We start from the raw sequence: 23,537 nt of genomic DNA, 5'->3' as shown, positions 1-23,537 counted from the left end.
TTATTTTGAAAGCACGTGGCGGAAGTACAATTTGTCGCGTAGCTCCTAGCTTGATGCTGGTGACGAGACAGGAGCGGGAGAGTAGAAGGAGAGCCGGGGCAGGTGGAGGTGTGTTTGTCTGCCTGTGAATGTGGGGGAGACGGGAAGGGGTGACGGCGTGAAGAGGAGACCGACAAGGGGACGAACGGAGGAAAAGGGGGGGAAGCCGGCGGAGAGGAAGGAAAAAGCTGGAAGAAGGAGGAGGAGGAGGAGGAGAAGATCAGGAAGGATGTCGGAGCGGGTGGCTTCGTGCGGGAGCCTGTATGACAGCACCAGCCTGCTGCTACAGTACTGCAACAACGGTGAGCTGCTCCTCCATTCAAGCCCGACACATAACAGAGAACTGCCACGATTCATGTTCATTTCTTCAGTCAGTCCGTGCGAGGGTGACTGGGATGTGTCTGGAATAAAGCTGCTGACAACGAGTATCGACAGAAGAAGGGCGAAGGAGATTTCCCTGTAGCTAGTGTTTGGCAAATGCATGCACACAGCAGCCAAATTGGAAACACTTTGCTGATCATCAGTTGGCATTTCATCCCCTCAGTTTATGGAAAGCGGTAGATTTCCAATAATAATACGCACCATACGTTTTTGTTACTGGGATAATATATCTAAAAAACAATGAATGAATCAATGAATGAAAATCGTTTAATTTATGTATTTATTTATTTTTACCCATTCATGCAATGTCGGATGACAGTAATGTAAATGTATGTATGTTGATAGCGCTTCCACAACAGACGTTCTGGGCGCTCTCTTCCATTTACACTCACTGCATTGATCTAATTGTAAGGAATGAGATGCACTTCAGATCATTTGGAGGGATTTCCTGTCTTGTCTTACCACAGCAGTGTGCTGGGTGCTGGGGAATGGTTCGAGAGTGAAATCCGTCATAATAACATCACCTTAAAAGCTATCTGGTCACCGTGAGTTGACGTTGATTTGATTTCACTTGGTCCCAGTTAAAGAGAAAAAAAAAACACCAGACGCCAAGTTATCGGGAGGCATTTAAAAAAATCAGTCTTTTAATACTCTCAATCTTTTGTCTTTATTATGATCATCTTGGCAGCGTTTCAGCACTTTCCACAGCCTTTTTCTATCTGCTCATGCTCCAAATAGCCTGTGTGCCATTGCTGTTCCAAACAAACTCTATGCCATTATTCTAGAATCTTGTATTATTATTCTAGAACCACTATTTTGACCCGATCCAGAAGGGTTTGTCTGTGGGCTGCCCGACACGCCGTTCCCCCCCTCCCCCCAGTGAACCGAACTTCACAGACAGCCATATTGAGCGACAGGTGCAGAGACAGCAAGGGGTCACACGAGTCCAGTTGCATCTGAGCTGTGGTCTGTTCATTATCCAAGTGGATGCATGTTGGAGACAGTCTGGTTACTTCAGTTGTCTTAAGTAAAAGGGTTGGAGGTGTGATCCAATTTAACTTTGAGACAAATCCTACACTGTGCACACAAATTGGTAAAGAAGATTACAAAAAGGTGTTGGTCAAGTATATTAATTTCAGCTGCAGGAAGTGCTTGTCCAGTCAGTGACAGCTGGTCCTGTGGCCGAGGATCAGCTTACCACCCTCACAGGGTGTATTTGGTTTTGTTTTGTTTATTATTACTGTAAGGAGAGTGTTTGTGATATCTATATTTGTCTGAGAAAAATATCAAAATCTTCCAAGTAGGATTGTTTTTATTATGAGTAAGCTTCATCCGTTTGTCTTTTTCCTCTTTCCATGAAATGCAGTTCTGGGAATCAGCCCCTTTGTGATGTCACAAAGCCCAATGCAGCCTCCCTCGAAATTCACTGTGTTCTTGACTCATTTCTGACTCATTTCATTTTGATTGATAGTCTGTACGTCATAAAATAGCTGCATTTCATCCGTTTTCTCAATGTTTTAAGAGCCATTTCAATGAAACGCTAAATATCGTGAGCCTTCAAAGACACTGATTTTGTTTTGTGACACGCTTTTGTTCATTTTTAATAGACTTTAAAGCGTATCTTTTCTTCATATCCCATGACATATTTTTATCTCCTATGAGGTGTTTCACCAAAACTCTCCATCCATCTGCTCGTGCTCCTGCCCCTCTGTCACATTTTAGGAGCCACTGTGACCCACCAGTCGAAAAAAAATTTGCCCACCCCTGTTCAAGCACATCTCTGCCATCTTCCCTTCACAGTGCAGAGTCTGGGCTCAAATTGACCTCTTTGAGCAGTAGAGGTTTTATTTAAAATCAAATGATAAAAAAATAATAATAACAAATCCACCGCAGTCTGGAAAAGGATCAGCTTGGCTTCAGCGGTAGATGAACAGTTGTTAAATCCTCACCCAACAGCGTCGCAGTGATGCTGAGCTTGAGGCTGAGAGCAGGAGCGAAGGAGACAAACTCAGACGACAGTCGAGTCGGTGTGAAAATGCGGCTGTGCTGTTTACCGGAGCGGTGCGGCGCCGTCGTCCCCTGCCACGCTGACTTGGAGTGTGGCTGCGCTGATGATCTCAGAAGTGCAACATCTGCCACGCGAGCCTCCGTCACCTCCAATCCTCTTTTGTGTTGTTGTTGCCATCTGTCCTCAGTTAGAAACCTGAGACCCTGAGCAGTTTTTATCACGTACTGTCCTTCACCACCTGGTCACACCATTTCCCCCTGCTTGTATGTCTTTATGGTTTTATTGCAGCGGTTGAGTTCTGGTTTTCTCGGAAAATCGTGTTGCTGTGCTGTGCAGTCATCCAGGACTCAACAAGGACCTTTGCTGTGCTGCTGAACGTTTCTCCCTCTTTTAATATCCTAAAGTCAGTTGAAATCGCAAATCACCTGACCACGACGGCATCCAATTAAACAAATGTACTCGGCTGCATTTCCCGGAATGCGGTGACGTATGATGACGCCGCACTGTTTCTAGTCACGTGACGCCTGCTGGAGGTTTGAGCAGTTCTCTCGTCGCTGGCGACCATGGATGTATTATAAGAACTGGATAATGGACTGGCAATGTGGCGGCGTGCTAATCTTTTCCTAGTGGCCACTCGAGGTACTGCAGCAAAAAAATCCCATGGGCCCAGAAGCATTTTCCCATAGACCGCAATCCAAAAATAAACGCCTTTTAAACAGCGACAGGACGACTGTGACCTGAAACGTGATTCATATCAAATCTTTCTACGACGTCGTGCTTGCTGCTGTGTCTCAGCACGTTCTGATTGGCTGCGTCCTGACGTGTCTGTAAGTGACGTTCTCCAGGATCCTTCTGATTGGCCAAATAGATTTTGTGAGTGACAGATGCATTATGGGGAGTGACGCTACTGCGCACGCTCTGTGGGCCCATTTATACGGAAGGCAAAAACTTTTTCGGCGTCTGCGCTGGGTGAGCAGCTCCATTGAAACCAATGGGCCGCCATCTTGGACTGTGGGGGCCTGCTGGCGACTCGACGCGGTTTAATTAAGTCAGCAGCAGGACGTGGGGGAATACTCCTCATTAACGTCCTGGCTTTACTTCAGCACGGTGGGAGGATTTAATGCGACGGCCCACTCTCCTCCCTCAATTCATTATGTTGTTTTATGACGCCGCTGATTTCAGGGCTCAGGGTGAGCGCTGCGTTTTAAACATGGAGCTGCTGATTCATGGTGCTCAGAGCAAAGTACAGAATGGTACAGAATGATCCCTTTTTTTTCTATAGATGCAATGAGCATTAATGAGCACGACTGCTTGATTTTTTTTTATTTTTTTTTTAATTGCATTGAGGAAACTTTTGACTCTTTCTTTGCATGTTTAGTTTGTCTTCATCTAGCAGCATCCCTGTTAATATTTAACTGTGTTTTCACTTTAATTAAAACTGTGGTTGGATATTAATATTAGATGGAAGAGGCAGCACTATTGGGGTCTTGCTGAATTCCTTTTGCGCTTTTAGAGTTGGACAGCTCGCACATTTTGAGTTGGGCTTCTATACACAGGGGCACTGAGGGCATGTGGATCACGGGTGCTGCATCACCTTGGTTTGTGTGTGTGTGGGTGCGCACGCACACACACACGCTATTGATCCTGGACTCTGCAGCATCTCTTCCTGGTGGTGCCTGGCTGTGCTGATGCTGTGTGTGTGTGTGTGTGTGTGTGTGTGTGTGTGTGGTGTGTGTGTGTGTGTGTGTGTGTGTGTGTGTGTGTGTGTGTGTGTGTGTGTGTGTGAGAGGCGGGGAGAGCCATGCTCCACCCCTTCTGTCGCTGCCCTCTCTGCCTATTAAGTAACAAGATAACAAGAGAGGAGGAAGAGGAGAAGGAGGAGGAGGGAGTGGTCCTGGAAGTGACGGTGAGGGGGTGGGGAGATCTGGGTGGAGAGAGAGGGAGGGGCTTAGCAGGAAAGGAGAAGACTTTGTGAATGTGTGTGTGTGTGAGTGAGAGACAGAGAGCAATCCAATGCTGTCCTGGGACGGGAAGGGGGAGGAAGGGAAGAGAGAGAGAGAGCGAGTCAGCGACCTGACTGACTGACTGACTGACTGACTGACTGACTGAGTGTGTGTGTGCTGTGCTGTGCCGTGTGCACGGACACGTTGAGGCAGTTGATTGACAGGAGGAGGAGTGACCGCGTGCACTTGACTTGACTTGACGTGGCGGCAGTGATGGCAGGTAGGTGAGCCCCTCCCCCCACCACCTCCACCTTCGCTTCATCCCTCCACTGCACCATGAATATTGCAGCAGCAACAGCAGCAGCAGCCGCCTGTGGTTTTATGACTCCCGCCGACCTCCCATTGTCCCGCTCGCCGGCTCCATCACACACACACACACACACACACACACACTTACTTACACACACGCCGTCTTCCACCTCTCTCTATCCGTCTGGCCTCCATCCATTTGTCTACATCATCCTTCCTTCCGTTAATTCTGAAAACACTTGCGCTTCTATCAGCTGGTGACATTTGCAGCCATGACTCTGCAGGGATGGCGACAGAGGTGTGTGTGTGTGTGTGTGTGTGTGTGTGTGTGTGTGTGTGTGTGTGTGTGTGTGTGTGTGTGTGTGTGTGTGTGTGTGTGTGTGTGTGTGTGTGCACATTACTCTGTCAGGTGCAACCATTGTTGTGTGTGTGTGTGTGTACGTGTGAGTTTGTGTGTGTGTGTGTGTGTGTGTGTGTGTGTGTGTGTGTGTGTGTGTGTGTGTGTGTGTGTGTGTGTGTGTGATTCAAGGGCAAATTGGCAGCCAGCTGGCCCTGCAGTGTTTTTTAAACAGGTGTCGTGTCAGTGGAGGAGACTAAAGGTGAACTCTGCTCGTCTCTCCATCTCATTTATTTTCATTAGTTCTTTCTCAACTCGCTCTTCGTCCTTTGTCCTTGTGTGTGAAGGCTGAGGAGGCGTTCTTCCTTTTAAAGGTCCCATAATGTGCAAAATTCACTTTTTACAAGTAACACAGGTGTTCCCTGGCCGGTCAGCGATCGCCTTCCGCTCTCAGAAGAGTCTGTCCCGTACTTCTATGTCACTGACACCCACTGTGACATCACAAAGGGCTGAGGTCTTCTTGCAGCTGTATCTTTTTTTTTTTCTTTTAATCTATTTACTTGATTAGGACAATGCGCATTAATTAACATGTCAGCAAAAGCATCAATGTAAATATGCCGGAGTTAGCATGAATGATAATTTTAATCCGTTGTCCTAAGGCAGATGTTTTAAAAGATAGAAACAACACATTATATATACACAATACACTGTGACAAATGGATAACAGAAACCGAGTTAGTTCCAATTCACATAGAAAAGATGAGATGAGTACTCACGAGGGCAGGTCTGTTTTATTATTAACCACTGCTTAAGTTTTTTCAACACGTGGAAAGTTCAGCAAAGCATCAGTTTTAGCAGGACACTGCAGAACCTTTTTAAACTGCTTAGTTTTCAGAACAATATCTTATTGTCTTCAGTAAATGAAAAGGGTTCCCACCCTTTTATCTGATGCCAAGATAAAGACACCTGCAACTCTCCTGCGCTGGGTTTTCGTGCCATGTTTGGACGGATGAAATATAAACATTATTGCTTTTAGTTAAACATTAATCCTTGTGCGACAGCCTTATCTTTCCCAGCCTTCCTTCTGCTCTTCTCCCTCGGCAGTCCCTCCCACATGCATCCTGCTTTTCCCTGTTCTAATGTTTTAGTTTTTTACAAAAACATAAAATAAGAGAGGTTTATGCTTGGTTTCTGTCTGTGTTTCATCTGTGCAGAATCTATGATGTTCAAGTCAAGTGTAAATATCCCAAGTATTTCTGGCAGTGCAGAAACACTTAAGGAGGAATCAGAGAATGACTTCTCCCTCCAAGTGCAAATGGTATTTAACAGACTCTGACCTATTAAGCCGAAGGTGTCATTTGAATGAAAGCCTTACCAAATTAAGTAGCCGTGTGATTAAATGATAAATGACAGTTTGAGGATATCTGATGTGGTCATGCACGCAAATCTGCTGCAGGCTGACTTGGACGTCACTTCGGTCTTCATTGTTATTCCTTCCTCTCCCATTTGACTGCAGCGTGTGATGCAGGAACTCCAACAGTCTGTGTTTCACACCTCACCTTACGGCGCTGAACGCACTCAGGAATGTTGCAAACATGAAGGCATCACGTCGTTTCACTCCAGATCTTAGTTGCATGAGTAATGATTCTTAATTGAATGTTTTATTTAAAATCTGGAGTTTATTTTCAAAGCTCAAGCTGAACCTCTAATCTCTGTTTTTTTTTTGCATTTGAACGGAATTGACGTGGAAAAAACGGACAACATTTACAGTTGGACGTATGTCGAATCGAAATGTTGTGCGTGATCGGAAACTTGTTCTCTCTGCTGGTGTGTCATGTCGGGTCGTGATTATCTGCACGGGTCACTGATTAATAATCTACTCTGGGCAGTTTGCCCTCATTAATCTAATGGGCGGGGTGAAGGTGGATCACGAGCTGGAAGGCGTTCAAGATGAAAGTCATGAACGCAGATTATGGCGGAAAATCAACGTCTGTTCATGCACACGGCCCGAAAATCTCCCACGTCATTTTAAAACCTTGCAAATGTTCAGAAATTGTTTTACAGCATTGGGTTTGTTTCTGTTTGCTGTGCCCTTCCAGATGACACAGTGTCAGCCAGCAGCAACATGGACATGGAGGACCGGGTCTCCCACCTGGAGCAGAAGCTGCAGCTGCAGGAGGACGAAATCCAGCTGCTCAAGTCGGCTCTGGCCGATGCCCTGCGCCGCCTGGGCTGCTGCGAAGAGCAAACCCTGAGTGTGCAGCCAGGAGGCACCCAGGCGGCTGGGAGGAGGTCTGCGGCCGCCGCAGCTTCGACTCCGCCCACCAAAGGTGAGCCAGGGCGCTGATGAGCAGCTATTTCCTGGGATGATTGTGATTAGGGGTCCAAAAATACAGACAGTTTAAGTTCCACTGCCCTCTGAATGAATTTTTGGGTTGTTGCATGATTAAACAAACATACAATGCTGTTGGTTCAGCCTCTGTTTCGTGTGTGATCTTTTCAGTGCGGCAGCTCCTCCAGGCTCTCCCCTCCAGACCTCTGAGCAACGGCTACACGGTTCAACAGAAACGCCTCCTCTCCTCCCCTTCCTCTCCCAAGAAGGAGGTGCTGCAGTCCATCAAGAGGTATCGATTTTTTTCCCCCCCGGTGTTCTTAAATTATATAGGAAGAAATTTATATTTTACCAAACTGAGATCCATGCAAAGTCCATCTATTATTTTGACACATTAGCTGTGTTTGTTTCCATGACAGTTTTTCGCAAAAGAGGAGCAACATAAAATTTCGTACAATTGCGATTCGCAGGCGTTTCCATTGAATGGTGTAAAACCGTAATTCTCGTAAAATCTCGTCCCCCATGAGACCCCACTTTGAGGAGGATAGAGATACAAAACATAATGCGTTTTGGAGCAGTTGTTTGCTGTCAATATTTTTGTCTTTGAATGTTTGAATGTCTTTTTAATGTTAGTGTGTTTTAATCTTTTGCTCTGTGTTAATTTTACATGGTCTCTCTTCTTTTAAATCACTATATCTTGTTTTTAATGTAAAGCACTTTGAGTTACATTTTGTCTGAAATAAACTTGCCTTGCCTTGATAATTAGTCATTTTACAGTTACAGTTTACATTTTACAATTTTTGCAGTTTTACAGTTGGTCCTATTTGGCTGTAATTCCTTTCCTCTCCACTAGGAAGAGTATGTCAACGGAGCGACTCACCCTGATAAGGAGAGAGATGGGTGCGGAGAGTCGGAGTCGAACTACCTCCTCCAGCAGCTCCTCTGGAGGCAAAAGGTAGCAGCTTGATCCGAATTGAACAGTGTTCCCTTGAGCAGGTGCACGCTAAATCACTCCATGCGGTGGAAGAGCAGCAATGACCAGCACATTTTACACAAACTCACATGTTGCAAAAAACAACCAAAAGTATTGTGAAATAGAGCGAGAACTGTCTAAAAACTGCCGCCTCCTGCTGCTGCGTTTCAAGAAAAATGCAGAAGTAAATTGCACGTTTCACTGAAGTGACGCTAATTTAAAGGCCGTAATTTTCCCCTCGGTTGAACGACCAGCCAAACACAGAGTCTTTGTTTGTCAGAGGCGGATGAAGAGCGGAGTGATCATTATCTGATCCGGCTTTTGCTTTGCATGTTCCAGTGTGAGAGCAGCTGACGATCCTGAGCAATTGGTTTTGTGTGTGTGTGTGTGTGTGTGTGTGTGTGTGTGTGTGTGTGTGTGTGTGTGTGTGTGTGTGTGTGTGTGTGTGTGTGTGTGTGTGCGCGCGTGCGCGTGCGTGTGTGTGAGGCTTCAATTATTCAGACCTGGGAGTGTTTTTGAAGGCTGGGCATGAATCGTCAACATTAATGTGGTCTGTTGTGTCTCATCATCATCATCATCATCATCATCATCATCATCATCATCATCATCATCGTTGTTTCATTTCCACTTTCAGCACTTTGTTGCACTCACGATGAAACTCACATGTCAGCACAAATTCTGTTTTTACCCTTAATGGCCTTTGAAGTCTGCAGTGACGAGGCCCCGGGAACCCGTTGGTCCCCTTCACTGTCCTGTCTTTTGTGTACAAATCCATTTTTTTTTGTTGCCACTATTCATGTTGTGATTCATCTCAGATTATTTCATATTTCTTAAAATCTTCCATATTTCTTCCACCCAATCTAAAATGTTTTCTTGTCTGCACTCCTGTTTCATGTCAGGTTTCTCTTCCTCTTTCCTTCTTTCATACTCTAACTTCCTTCTATTGCCTTTTGGCTTCCCTACTTAACCTTTTTCATTTATTTTCTCTTTCTCTCTCTTTATTTTCTCCTCTTTTCTCTTCCTTAACCCCCTCCTATTCTTTCTGCTGGATGGATCACATTTCCGCTCCCTGTAAAAACAGGAGTGTGGTTCGCCGGTATGAGGGGGGCGGGCCTTCATGGTGAGGGAGACTCACTCTGATTGGATGGTGGGTGGGGTAAAAGTTTGGTAAGAGAAGGAGGAAGTGTGTGTGTGTGTCACTGTGGCTGTTAGACACAACAGGAAGCAGCACTGCTCACCACTGCTCACTGTCAACGCTAACGGGAACTGAGCTGCCATGAAGAGATCATCCAGGTAAAGAAAAAACCTTATGCCTTATGCCATTATACTATTATGGATCTGAAAAGCAGAGAGGGCTTTCTGACAAAACTTTATGCAGGATTCTTGAGGGCTACCACAGGTGTGAGTGTCATTTTGTAGATAAAAGTTTTTGGCTTTTGCTTTTTCAGAGCTAGATGCAAAAAAAGCCTGAAGTCTTTTTTGATAGATAATTGCAACTGCCTTCGTCATACTTTGAAAAAAAACAACAAAAAAAACAACCTCTTTTCCTCCTTTTAAAAATGTCTCGGGGGCTGCACAGCTTGGTTTGCAGTGAAATGTTCTCCCACCGTGCTTAAGATGTGGTTAGTCTCTGCCAGTTGGTGTGGTCCGGCTGTCAGGCAGCTGCAGGGGGATGTTTTCATGTTGCCGTGACAAACACGGTCCTCACGCAAACCTTTTGCTTCAGTAGGTTTCCAAGTGTTTAGAGCTGTAGGGAGGGGCAGCAGCATTAGACACCATGGTTTAGTGGATCAAATGGCAGCAGGCAGATCTTATGAACTGTAAGAGAAGATCAAGTTACAGCAAGTTGAAGTTAGCACCTTCCAAAGTCACTGAAAATGTATTTTACGCATATTGACTTTCCAAAGGCTGGAGCGGTTATCTTTCTTCTGTCAGTAATACCACATGCTGTCACACGCCTCCTCATCTGTCACTTATGACATGATGCCTTTAGGCGTTTTGAAGATGCAGCACCGACAAAACGGGGCGAGTGCGCTCGGCAGCTCTGTCCGTCAGCTGGTTGTCGTTTGGAGCTGAATGGATTTGGACAGACGTGGTGAAATGCACCTTTATCTCTCAGACTGACGGCGACGGGTCTTTTTCTAATTTTCACCGTTTAATGCGGAAACAAAGATCACCAAATCGCCACCTGTTTTAAATTTTGACGCCCTGTGTGGTGTTTTTGAAAGCCTGCATAAACCTTCGCTGGAGGTTTCCCAGGAATTCTCGCACGGTTGAATGCACGTTTTAAAAAGTGATCAGCTGATTTTTCGGAATTTGAATGACGTACCCTGGAGAGGCTGCCGCTCTGTGAGCCCGACTGGCTGCAGCTGTCAGGCTGCTTCTGCTTATCCTGCACAAACACTAACCACATTGATTGGACCTGGTGTTTTACAAGTATAGCAACATATTGATAGTGTTGCAGAGGGCAGAGCTGCTGAGCGCTGCTGAGGTTTCTGCTGCACGCATTGTTTTTGTTTTTTTTTCCCGAAAAGAGTTTAATTTGAATCAGCTGTACGTTAAGGCCATTCACGGAATCGCATAAAAGAGTATTTAATGTGTTGTTTTCATCCGTCTAATGACTAACAGATACAGTTGTGGTTTCCTTCTGTTTTTATTGCTCAAAATAATACTTATTTTTCAAAGCACTATGAGCTGAGTTTCAGAAAAAATGAACACAGTCATCTTTAGAAATGCAATCAACAGACGGAAATGGTTTTTGATGGTTTCCCGTCTTCCCCTCTGCTTCTCCAACGACTTTGTTGTAATGTGGAACACTGTTCAATCTCCTTGCTTTAGCGGCTTGAGAATGTGGTCGTGCGTGTCCATTAACTGAACCACTGCAGTACATCAGTCATAACGAGCAGCCAAATGGACGCACGGTTGACCACTTTGACCACTCAGCCGTCCGCCGTCACCCATTTTCTGTCCGTGGCAGCTCCTCTGCACTTGTAAAGCTCAACGCCATCTATGCTATATCTACTTTGCCATGGCATCTTGTCATTTATATTCATTCAAGAGATTGAATCCAATTAAAATTTGAAATACATTCAGTCCTTTTCATCAGGACGCTGACAAAACCTAGCGGGTTCTTCATATAGGAGTTAAAGCTTTGCTTTAAAATTAACAAAGAAATATACAATTGTCTGAATATAATTGAAACACCAAACACTAATTTCTGAGAAATTTAGGTCTGACGTCATTCATCATTTTCCCACCTTTCAAGCTCTCATCACATCACATCACATCTCCCCAGCATGTTTTACTCCAAATATCAGTTCTTCTTCCCTCAGACGTTTCCCAGAAATTTTAATTTTGTTCATTAATTTTGGAAGATTGAAATCTGGCAACAAATCTCAAGCAGCCAAGCCAAAAAAACGAAACAAAGAAAAGAAGCGCATTAATGAAGCAATTAATTACCGCTTTTGTCTCGAGGTTGAAGGTGTTCTTTGTTGTTGGTTTTTTTTTTTCAATTCCTGCCTACACTTCTTTTCTGTCTGGAACCTTTTCAGAGGGACTTTTGGCTTCAAAAGTTCTGAAAATGTCAAAAACAGACTCTCGGGGAAAGTCGAGCCATCTTTTTTCTACCAGAAAATGTTTTTTTGAACTCTAATGGTTCCTGCTCGCAAAGTTCTTCCATGATGTTTGATTTCTAAGACTCTTGGATATGGACAAGTTTTGTCCTGGTGTTTTGTTTTTTGTGTGTGTTTTTTTTTTAACAGAAGTTCCCCTGTGTTTCACTGTGGAGGCATCCGCTAAATGTCAACAACGCGCGACGCTCTGCATGTTAATGAGCACTGTGTTTGTGCCGTCCCTCCCCCTGGAAACCTGCTGACTGGGCCTGCAGCCACAAGTCCCTTTAGATCCCCAGTCCTGTCTGGCTGCCAGTTACCCAGCATGCCCTGCTCCTCTAATTACCGTCTCTGGATCCGCTCCGTGCTCCGATTGGCTGTGCGTGTGCCGTGCCTTGCAACAGCGCAAATTCAGCGCAGGAGACAACCAGGCCTTTGTGTGGCTACTTTAAAGAGCCAGAGACGTCCAGCCTGGTCTTCTCCAGCCCAGCAGACACAACACAGACCACACAGTGGGCTCCCACATCGGTCGCCTGCTTTTATGTTGTTCTATTATTTGGACCTTGATGAGAAAACACAGACGGACTCGGAGTTGAACTGGGCCCAGCTGAGGTGCTTCTCTGGTCCTTTGCTTGAAGAATTCACAGCTTATGGGATTGTTTGGTTTCAGTTTTAACTGTCAAACTTTGATCTAGCTATGTTATATCTACTGTAATAAATTATTGTCTGGTGATTTTTTAGTCAACGACTAAAAGACCATAACTGAAAAATCTACAATAGAAAGATTTGCTATGAATCGCATTTCAGGTCACAGTTGACCTGTGAGCCATTTTAAAGGTGTTTATTGTTGTATTGCGGTCTATGGGGAAAAATGCTTTTTGGGACCATGGGATTTTTTTCTGCAGTACCTCGTGTCCACTGGGAAAATCGGCCCGACGCCATATTGCCAGTCCAATCTCCAGTTCTTATAATACATGCATGGGCTGTGAGTGTTTGACAGGCTGGCTGACTCAGGAAGAGCCTCAGCGGTGGAGGCGGTAGATGATGAGGCAGCTGCAGGTTGTGATTGGCAGCTGCGGTGACCCTACGTGGCAGAACGGCTGACCCACCTGCTGTCGTGTCGCGTTCAGGGTACACGTCCGATGCTGATGATGTTGAGTGCTGCGTCTGACTTTTCCGTTTCCGCTTCGCTGCGATGTCACGAGTGGCGGATGGAGCCGCTAGTGTTTAAATGATAACCGGTCTCGGCGTGCAGAGAACACACGGATCATCCGTCTTGACTCGCAGCTTTGCCCTCTGTCTCCTGACTGGATCAAAGATGCCTGTTGTCTTTGCTTTTCTTTATTTTTTTTTAACCTGTCTTTGTAAACACCCACATTTGAAGTGTTTGCATATTCAACTCAAAGACAAACAAAACTTTGTTTTAACCTTTTCGTCCTGTCACCTTCAAGTTGACTGAACTTCATTTTGGATCTGTGGGTGTAATGTTGAATGCACAGTCTTGTCATTTAAGACAGTATGACCACTGCACACAGTACAATGAACATGCATGTGATGCTATTGGACCAAAAACCAGACCAAAAATGTGCAGATATTTTAAATGCAGCTCTGAGTCAACACAGACATGCAGGATTGCACAATGCAAGAATGCAGCAAACCAGCAGCCTGCTGTGAGATGCACACTGTATTTATCGCTGACAGCCGGTGCTTTTCGCCAGTGCCAAAGTCACTCATCACTTGGATGTAAGAGAGAATGATGCGTGCTTTGTCACTATGTGCTGATGTCTTGATGAGTTAGCGTGACATCATCGTCGACGACAACTTGTTTTCTGCGCCCAGCGGTTGGGTATTTCAGTCAAACGGCTTGATGAAGTGAACAAATGATAAAATATGGATTAAAAGAGTTGATTTGTTTTCACCTCAGACTGTGAAACCCATGAGAAATCCCTACGGTGAAAAATATGTCTTTCAAACATCCAAATATCTTATTTGACGTGGCCCAAACAATCATCTCACTCAGCGATGACTTTTTCTCTCTCTCTGTTTCAGTAAATCCAAAGAATGCACCTTGAATGCAGGTAAGATGACTTTTGGACCGCACTAACTTTTGACTAAATGACACTAAACCTAGAACATTTTAGAGCCACTTGCCCAGTGTGTTAAAGATCCTATATGAGAGAGCCATTCTCCTCTTCCTCTTCTGACTCAGTCATGCTTAATGAAAACAACGCCCAGAATATAAATGACTGTCTTTCCATTTACTAATAATCAACATTTATATTGGTTCATGAAGAACCAGTTGTTTTTTCCTCTCCTGTAAACCCTCCCTCCCCCTGTCTCTGCTTCCAGAGGATGGCTACGTCAGGATGTTCCTCCGCGGGCGTCCTGTCACCATGCACATCCCTGACGGCCTGAAGGAGAGCTACAGCCTCGAACACAAGGTGGCGCTGCCCGACCGCAAACTGAAACTGCAGTGGGTGTATCCTTGACAAAAGAAAGCAGTGCTGGTCTATAAAACTATGTTTTGTTTTGTTTTTTCAATCCCATTTTATAGATGGGAAAATATCTAAATTTTGCATTCATCCGGTGCGGCTACACCCACGTTTCTCCTTAATAGAAACCCTGAACAGGTACGGCTACCGTGGGCGTGACTGCCGCTCCAACCTTTACCTGCTGCCCACAGGCGAGATCGTCTACTTCAACGCCTCGGTGGTGGTGCTGTACAACACCGAGGAGCAGCAGCAGCGCCACTACCTGGGCCACAACGATGATGTCAAATGGTGAGAATAAAGCTTCTGTCTGTCTGTCTGTCTTCTGGCCTTCCTATAGTCTATAGTTGCCTTCTTATGCGTTGACTTACTATTTATTTAACTGTAAATGCCGTTTTTACCAAACTGAAATATGAAAAATATACATGTCGCTTGTTTTGAGTGACTTTATGCCTTGTTTGTTGTTGTAGTGTACGAGCAGTGCGAAACTACGCCATCTAGTGGTGAAATTGTCTCACATGGGTCCCCCTTCAAGGATAAATGACATATCGACTTTGTTTCCTGCTCGCTCTCGCAGCTCCAGAGGCCGACTGTGTGTATCACTGACGTGACGTCGGGCCTCCTTAACGAGTTGCCATTTTGCATTCTGATTGAGCTCTGTGACTGGAATCGCTGCCGTGTAAACAAACTCGATCCCCCGGAGGCATGCTGGGAAAGCCACTCATCTCTGCAGGGAAACAATCATGCACTTCTCTCCCACGATGTCCCGCTGAGCTCTCTCCTTTATGCCATCAGCAGTTTGAAAAAAAAACAAAAACGAATGTGTCACAGGAAACGCGGGGTTGACGTGATCATGACAATCCAGCCTGAGTACAAGCTATTCCGTCCTATATTTCCCTTCTATTTTTGCCAGACAAACGTCATCTTTTATTTCAGGATTCAGGAATGCTTTCAGCGACGGCAGAGCAACTTTCACTTAGTCACTTAGTTTTCAATGCAATGTGCACTCGTATTTCCTGGATGGCAGTTTTCATTGAGCGCAGAGTGATAATAGAGTCCTGATTGCCTTCTTCTCCTCTTAGCCTGAGCGTGCATCCTGACATGGTCACCATAGCAACAGGCCAAGTGGCTGGAACCTCTAAAGATGGGAAGGTAGTGCGGAAAAAATGCTTCCCAGTTCCCACACTTTCTCTGCTTCATATGTATTTATCTGTTAGATCTTCTTTGTTGTATATCTAACACAGAGTCTCTGTGTCCTGTCCCGTTCAGCTGCTGGCTCCTCACGTCCGCATTTGGGACTCTGTGAGCCTCAACACGCTGCACGTCATCGGGACGGGGGTGTTTGACCGGGCGGTCACCTGCGTGGCCTTCTCCAAGTCGGTAGGAAAACTTAAAACAGCTGCGGGGTTCCATCACGTCGCACACACACGCAGGCCTCCGTCGATCTGTAACTCGCTGCTTTTCCCCATCAGAACGGCGGCGCGTTCCTCTGCGCCGTGGACGACGCCAACGATCACATACTGTCGGTTTGGAACTGGCAGAAGGAGAAGCAGCTGGCTGAGGTCAAGGTGATTGGAGGCTTTTTGTGTTTGGACGCTGCTTTGTGTTTCTATTCCATAATGTCATAACGGATGAGATTTCTTGCCATTCGTTTGTTTCGTTTCCTGTCTCAGTTCATTTTAAGCCGGAGCCGTTGACCTGCAGATGTGAAAAAATACCTACATTTATACAACACTGTTAATATGAAAGAGAAGGCTGGTTAAAAAAAAAACTCTAGTGTGTCAACCTAATCAAAATTGTAGATTTTTATCCAGGGAAAACAAGTCCCCAATAAGAATTTTTGGCCTGTTTGGTGCTAAAAAGCAGCAAACAAATAAAAAATTCCTGCCGATTGTGACTTTTTCTTTCTTTTCCTAAACTTCATAATCATTTATTTCTCCCCCCTTGCTCTGCAGTGCTCCAATGACTCCGTACTGGGAGCCGTGTTTCATCCGATGGACGCCAACCTGATTGTCACCTGTGGAAAATCTCACATCAACTTCTGGACCATGGACGGCCCCACCCTGACTAAGAGGCAGGGCTTGTTCGAGGTGAGAACACTGCTGCAGAATCCAGTCGGCCGCAGGGACTTTGGAACTGTTCGGCTGACGACCGCACGCTCTTCGCCTCACGCTAGAAACACGAGAAGCCGAAGTACGTGCTGTGCGTGGCGTTTGCTGAGAACGGAGACGCCATCACTGGAGACTCCAGTGGAAACATCTACGTCTGGACCAAAGGTGGAGACTCAGTCAGATAAATTCCAACACCCTTTTCCATATATTGAGAGAAAACATGAATCGTATGGACAGAAAATAAGAAATTAAAAAGAACGTCTGGCTGTGCTCCTGATTTCCTTCATCTCTGACCGACAGGTGGAAACCGAATCAGCCATCAGGTGTCGGGGGCCCACGAGGGAGGAATCTTCTCCATATGTGTCCTGAAGGACGGCACCATGGTGTCCGGAGGAGGGAAGGACCGCAAGGTGGTGCTGTGGGGCCACGACTACAGGAAGAAGGAGGAGATGGAGGTGATGACCTTTGTGCATTAGAGATCCTTTTCTTTTTTTCGTTTTTAAATCAGGCTCTGGAGACTCTCTGAGGGAAGAGCATGAGGAAAAATAATAATTGATATGAAGCGCAAACTGATAGTTGTCCTAACAGTGCCCCCTGGTGGTGTGTGCGTCCAGGTGGGCGAGTCTTTCGGCCCAGTTCGGGCTCTGGCTGAAGGTAAACCAGGAGAACTCTTTGTAGGAACCACCAAGAACGCCATCATCAGAGCTGCTTTCCCCGACACTCTGACTCCCATCGTGCAGGTATAGGCGCCACAGAAAAAAAACTCAACATATTCGTAAACTGTTGATAAAGTTCTACGGAAAAAAATATATAGATTTTTTTTTAATATATATATATATGTATATATACTCTTAGGGTCACACAGATGAGCTGTGGGGTCTCGATGTCCATCCTTCCATGGAGCAGTTTGTCACCTGCTCCCAGGACAAACAGGTTCACCTGTGGGACACCAGCACCCATCAACCCCTGTGGAGCAAGACCATCGAGGTGGCCGCGCTTTAAGCACGGACGACGATGCCTGGATCTTATTAGACGGTGGTGTCATGTTAACACATTCTGCTGTTTGTCGTTCTTTTACTCCAGGATCCAGGGAGGTCTGCAGGTTTCCATCCCAGCGGGTCCGTCCTGGCTGTGGGAACCATGTCCGGCAGGTTGGTCACATACTTCTTTTCAAATCTTTCTTTTTCATCTCGGACTCCAGTGGAGCTGCGTCGCTTCATCGGTTACCAAAATAGCAACATAGATCTGCAGAAATCAGCATGATTAACCCTCTGTTTGCAGTCAGGTTAGCACACTGGGCTACGGTTAGCTTCTTCCAGAACAAACAGATGCATATGTGGGCTATCAGTGCCCTTTGTGATATCACAATAAGACTGATTTGCCTGTCTGTTCCAAATAAAGATAGAATAAAAAAAAAATAAAAAAAATCTGTCTTTTTCTATTTTCCAAACATTTTCCTTGTGATCTTGATGTGTGTGTGTGTGTGTGTTGCCTGTCAGGTGGTTGGTGCTGGACACTGACACCCGGGATCTGGTGTCTGTGCACACTGATGGAAACGAGATCATCTCCAATGTCAAGTACTCTCCAGGTAAAACCACACTGGCGTGCATCAACTGCTGCAGCGACAGTGGTTTTGGATGCCGTAACATCACGTTTGTGCATCATCTTTTTTTTTTGTGCTTTCAGACGGTAACTTCCTGGCTCTTGCTTCCCATGACAACTTTGTTTACATCTATGCTGTGACGGAGAACGGCCGAAAATACAGCCGAGTGGGGAAATGCGCTGTGAGTGCCCGTCTGTAAACAACCACTCTGTCCCGACAAAGTCATATTTCAGTTGCACGAAAGAAAAAAAGATTCTGTCCGTCTGCTTACTTTAAAAGCTCTGGGCCACTCAACGCTGTTGTGCAACCCTGGAAATTAAAAATCTTTACCGGTTTTGTCTCTTAGTGATATTTTGGACTCCAGGAGGTTGAATGTGGTGAATTGAATTGGAATAAGGTGTTATGGTGTTTCTTTTTCCTCCTCCTCAGGGTCACTCCAGCTTTGTCACCCACGTGGACTGGTCCCAAGACAGCCAGTACCTCGTCACCAACTCAGGAGACTACGAGATCCTCTTCTGTAGGTCCTCGGCCCTACACCTGCACTTTGAGTCGCTGCAAATTGTTACAGAAGATAATGAAACATTTGTTGCTGTTTTGTTGATTTCAGGGGAGGCATCTTGTGGCAAACACGTGACCAACATGGACACAATGCGCAACATGGAATGGGCCACGTACACCTGCACCCTGAGCTTCAGCACTTTCGGTGGGTTTAAAAAAAATGCAATCAATGTGCTTGATTTGGTTTTTTTGTACATCTCTGTTTATGTCCGTCGTTGTAGGATAACTTGATGTTTTGATGCTGCCTTAAAATGGAACAAAAAGTCAATGATAAAGAAACTGAAACTTTCTCCATCTCTCCTCTTCGTCTTCTTCTTCTCCTCCCAGGAATCTGGCCGGACGGAGCCGACGGCACGGACATCAATGCCGTGTGCAGGTCACATGACGGCTCCCTGCTGGCGTCTGCTGATGACTTTGGCAAAGTGCACTTGTTCTCCTACCCGTGTTCTCAACCAAGGGTCAGTGTCGGACGCAGCACGCTAGCACCAGGCAGCCGTCCTGCAGCTGTTTCTGATCTTTCATTTAAAAGTGCATCTGCCGACCTCACTTGGCTCTAATCCTCCTCATCCTTTTTTGTCATTAAGTGTCAAAGACTAACACAACTAGCTTGTCTGCATTTTCAGCTATAATAACCTGAATTTTCAATCATACTTTAAAAAGTCACATGATTCCATAAGTAATCATTTAATTCATCAGGTCTGGGTGGCATTTTCAATTGAAATGAGGACGAAGCGGCTCTGAAGCATTTTCACCCAGAAGGCAGCATCGTTTCATTTAACTCCAGCCTGGTTCCCTTAAACGCTGTGGCAGTGAGCAGTGCCAACCACAGGTCAATAACACAGGGCTAATGTCGTCCCCTCCAAACAAAGCCAGCAAAATAAAATCTGATCGTTCTGTTTAAGTACGCCGGACGGATGCTTTGCCCACTCAGCTTCCAAGTTTTCAAATGCTCTGAGCTCTGTCCCAGATAAACAGTGAAGACACATCCAGATCATGCAGGAAACATTCCATCTGCTGTGCCAGGTTAAACCCAAAGTAAAGCTCAGCAGAACCAAGAAAACACTTTTTTTTTTTCCTTTTACTGCCAAACCCATAACACGCACAGTTTCTAGTAGGTCTCAAGCCAGCAAACGTGTTGCTTTACCTAAGAACAAGTTTCAAGTTCTCAGCCGAAGCCAATTAAGCCGCAGCTTTAAACTTAACTGAGCGTTGAGAGCAAGCTGGCAGTAATTAGCACAGGAGCCGAGAGGCTGTAAAAACTTGAGTGGGTTGAGTTTTGTGAGAGAGCTCACCAGGCTGCAGGCTCATTATACAGACATCTTCTAACTAAACGTCAGAGCCAGTCAAAGTTCCAAGAAGGAGTATTCAGGAAGAGTGGCGTAGATGGGAAGGTTGTCTTTTCTAAAAAAAACTAATCTGGGAGAGGCATCTGTGCCCCTTTGTGATCTCACAACTGCTAGTTTCTGGAATGATGTATTTTTAATTGCGTGCTTTCTTAAAATTGGGCAAGCTAAGGACGTTAAGAGTTTTAAAGGACCTTTACGGACATTTTTAAAGCTGTTAATTGTCGTGGAAAATAACACCTCTTTTTCCCCCCTTGTGTAAGGAATTAATTTTTTTTTTTTTTTTTTTTTGCTTCCCCTTCAGGCTCCGAGCCACGAGTACAGTGGTCACAGCAGTCACGTGACCAACGTTGCCTTCCTGCACGACAACAGTCACCTGATCTCCGCTGGCGGGAAAGACACCAGCATCTTGCAGTGGGTGGTTGCCTAGGCAACCCACCTTGCCACAGTCATTCAGGGACCTGCAACCACCCCCATCCCGCCCACTTTTTTCAACGTCCTACTGTGCTGCCACCAGGGGGCACTGTCTCTCCTCTGTGCCTACTAAATAGTGGATGAAACAAAAGAAACAGCCTCCACATAGATGTCACAGCAGATGAGAGGATTCTTCTTATCAATTATTATTATTAGTATTATTATTATTATTTCCCTGCTCTTTGTCATAGAATGTAGAAGCGCCTTGTTGCGATGCAGGATGTGAATCACATTTCCCAAAATTCCAAACAATTTCAGCAGCGACCAAACTGCAGATGTTCACCTCCCCAGTAAAGTGGCAGAAGCGTCCTACACAGCTGCAGAAAGTTCTGTTCATATATCAGAACTGTAGGTTTTATATGTATGATATATTTTTTAATATATATATATATATATATATATATATATATATATATATATATATATATATATATATATATATATATATATATATATATATATATATATACATATATATGTTAAAAAAATAAATAAAACATCAACAGACTGTGTACATTTGACAAAACACTGAAATATTAATATCTGCTTAATTGCATGGAAGTCAATGGATTCGCAAAAATGAGCAGGATAATAATTATAAAAATACAACTAGTCAAGAAAAGCAGCTTGTTTTGTGATATAATCAGACAATGGTACATTATTCAGAAAAATGGATCTTATTTCTGACGGACACACCTTCCCGGATGCCATAAAGCGGAATGTAACCCAGTTGACCTATCCGAAAGCAGATTGTGTTAGTCTCCAACCAGGCAGCATTACCCTTTAAACTGTCAGCATCCTCCCCAATGCCTTGTCATCCCTTCTGCTCTTGAACGCGGCTTCCAGGCTTATGTCGTGCAGATTGTATTTGTACGTATCACAGGTTGATTTTTGTCGAGACGAAGTGGCTCCCGTGTCTGATTGTACTACTACTGCTGTAACTGTTCTGTGGTGGCACTAGGTGGCGACACAATGCAACGCAATGAGCATGACGACGACGACGGCGGCGGCGGCGGCCCTCCCCTTGTAGATGCTATATATTGTCTCAAAGGTCTCTAAAGTAAATATGTATGATGCAGTATATCCGAGTGGCTGTGTTAATTTAATATTTAACTGTAACGATGATGGATGTTATCATATTCCCCGTGGCACTTTTAGCGACTGGCAGAAGGTTCATGTAGGCTGCTGTGCTGTGGAAGCTGTGCTTTGCCTTCTGTTTTAATAAAATAAAGTTTTTACCCAGACGTTACTCACACGAGGCTTCTTCATTGAACGCCGGCAGACAAGTTGAAAAACGCCATTTCCTGCTGCCGATAGAGAAAATCAGCCCCGCCGTGTCCTCGTGCTTTTGCGAAGGAATTAAATCGTTTTCAAAATATTTTGCTCGGAAAATAAGTCAAAGTCAATGTTGTGGTCACAGTGCTGTCAGCTATTGACAGTCAATATCTGTATGGTGGTGACTTTGAACTTTGCTGGTTTAAATAGCCGGGTCACTCAGGAGTCTGGGCGGGTGACTCAGGATGTTGTTGTTACTGCGAAATTCACCCCAACTTTGACCCCTCTCACAGCTAAGTTGTCCCAAAGTCACGACCTTGAACCCTGAATTTGAGATTTAAGAAGGTCTAGTATTTCATTCATTCAAGTTCAATTCAATTCAATATATCTAGCTTAAAAGACAGAAAAGAAATGAACCAAATAGCGCGTACTCATTCTTTTCTTTTTGAATAAAATAAAAAGGCAGTTGCAAACTACTGCACCACCGGAATATTTGGATTCATGGAAAATTGGCAATTTGTCTGCCAATATTAATGCAGGCACCCTTGTATTCTTTCTCTTGTATTCTAGTGGCTGCTAACCTTAAAACTTGTGTATAGCACCACCAGATTTACATTCGCCTGAAGTCAGAGGGGTTTTTACGCTGTCGCTCGGCGACCCGGAGACTTGCCGTTGTCTCTGAGCAGAGCAGACGAGGAGGAAGATCTCTGTGTTTTCGTGTCAGAGTCAGCCACATCATGTTCAGGTCATGTTGTCGTCATTAGTGGCCTGTTTGCTGTCAAACACCTGTGAGGTCAAGTTGAAGGGGCCCGAGACCCCACAGGTCCCTCGCCACAAAGCAGAACAACACATGTTTAAAAGTCGTCAAGTTTTCTTGATAGACACTAAGTGAGAAATAAAATACAACAATATTTTATTTATAATATTTAATAATTAGAATAGTTAATTTTGAACTCAAAAGTGCAATTTACAGCAACATTCCAGACATCAACGTGCTTTCATTGGATTTTGATTTATCCACTGTGCAACTCATATGATTACGATCTACATTGTGTTTGATCTGCTGAAGGTTCTGCATCAGAAGCTCCTCCGCCCCTTCGCGCCTCATCTGAGCCCCGGAGCTACACTTGCTCTGCGGTTAGAAATAAACAAGCCTCTGCATCAACTCCTAGCTCAGTGTGACAGGATGTTCCGACAATGTGAACGTTCCGACAATGTGAACGTTACGACGACAAACGGAGCTTAAATGTGGTTCAGGGGAAGAGCAAGAGACATACGATACCCTAAACTTTAACACAATAAACATCGACCTTTAGGAAGAGAGGGAGCCGGAGGAAGGCAGCGCCAGGGCTTCCCAGAAAGCACAGGCCCTCCTGAAAAAGAAAGGTAATGATTTAACCGGCATTTACAAGGTGTGTTAATTGGCCATTGCCTGTATTTCAGGATTTCAGGGGCAATTTATTATCTATCTATTTATCTGTCAGTCTGTCTGTCTGTCTATCTTCCATAGTTTGTCTCAGAACAAATTCTGGAGATTTCCATCATAGCATTATTTACAAGCACTGTTATACATCAGTAATAAATAAATAACACCTCACTAATGTTATTAACTTATTAATACAAATACACTGCTCTGCACATCCCTTCCGTGGAGTTATATTTCAGAATTGTGCATGTGTTCACAGCCATTTACCATTCATATGGTTCATATGGTTTATAATGCATTCAGTTGCATTATAAATGTAACTATG

The 23,537-nt window shown here is 44.8% G+C and overlaps 1 protein-coding gene across 3 annotated transcripts; it reads left to right on the top strand.

The window, feature by feature from the left end:
* The first annotated feature begins 179 nt into the window (after positions 1–179).
* On the top strand, positions 180–21,760 carry eml2 (EMAP like 2). Of its 3 annotated transcripts, none has more exons than XM_076036600.1 (22): positions 180–341; positions 7,117–7,347; positions 7,521–7,641; positions 8,203–8,304; positions 13,983–14,011; positions 14,283–14,412; positions 14,564–14,713; positions 15,505–15,574; positions 15,692–15,802; positions 15,895–15,990; positions 16,378–16,512; positions 16,599–16,698; positions 16,834–16,988; positions 17,148–17,273; positions 17,389–17,520; positions 17,617–17,684; positions 18,033–18,121; positions 18,220–18,317; positions 18,566–18,653; positions 18,744–18,839; positions 19,022–19,152; positions 20,342–21,760. In XM_076036600.1, exons 1-22 carry the CDS (start codon positions 269–271, stop codon positions 20,465–20,467), a joined length of 2,457 nt encoding a protein of 818 aa, XP_075892715.1. In that variant the 5' UTR covers positions 180–268; the 3' UTR covers positions 20,468–21,760. The 3 variants fall into 3 exon arrangements, with proteins under 3 accessions (XP_075892715.1, XP_075892714.1, XP_075892716.1); XM_076036599.1 differs by lacking the exon at positions 180–341 and adding an exon at positions 4,630–4,651; XM_076036601.1 differs by lacking the exons at positions 180–341; positions 7,117–7,347; positions 7,521–7,641; positions 8,203–8,304 and adding an exon at positions 9,488–9,615.
* Positions 21,761–23,537: the final 1,777 nt, after the last annotated feature.

Source organism: Nelusetta ayraudi, unplaced genomic scaffold (assembly GCF_046127955.1).
Source record: "Nelusetta ayraudi isolate G7.1 ecotype Tasmania unplaced genomic scaffold, CSIRO-AGI_Nayr_v1 ptg000048l, whole genome shotgun sequence".
NCBI lineage: Eukaryota > Metazoa > Chordata > Actinopteri > Tetraodontiformes > Monacanthidae > Nelusetta > Nelusetta ayraudi.
Note: the sequence above shows the minus strand (reverse complement) of the source record. Positions and strands in the feature narration are given on the sequence as shown.

Excerpts from the sequence above, each read along its gene's own strand:
- eml2 (XM_076036600.1), top strand. The coding sequence starts at position 269 with ATGTCGGAGCGGGTGGCTTCGTGCGGGAGCCTGTATGACAGCACCAGC. Across the intron at positions 15,991-16,377 it reads AGCAGCTGGCTGAGGTCAAG|TGCTCCAATGACTCCGTACT; the intron begins GTGATTGGAGGC and ends CTTGCTCTGCAG. Across the intron at positions 16,699-16,833 it reads CATCTACGTCTGGACCAAAG|GTGGAAACCGAATCAGCCAT; the intron begins GTGGAGACTCAG and ends TCTGACCGACAG.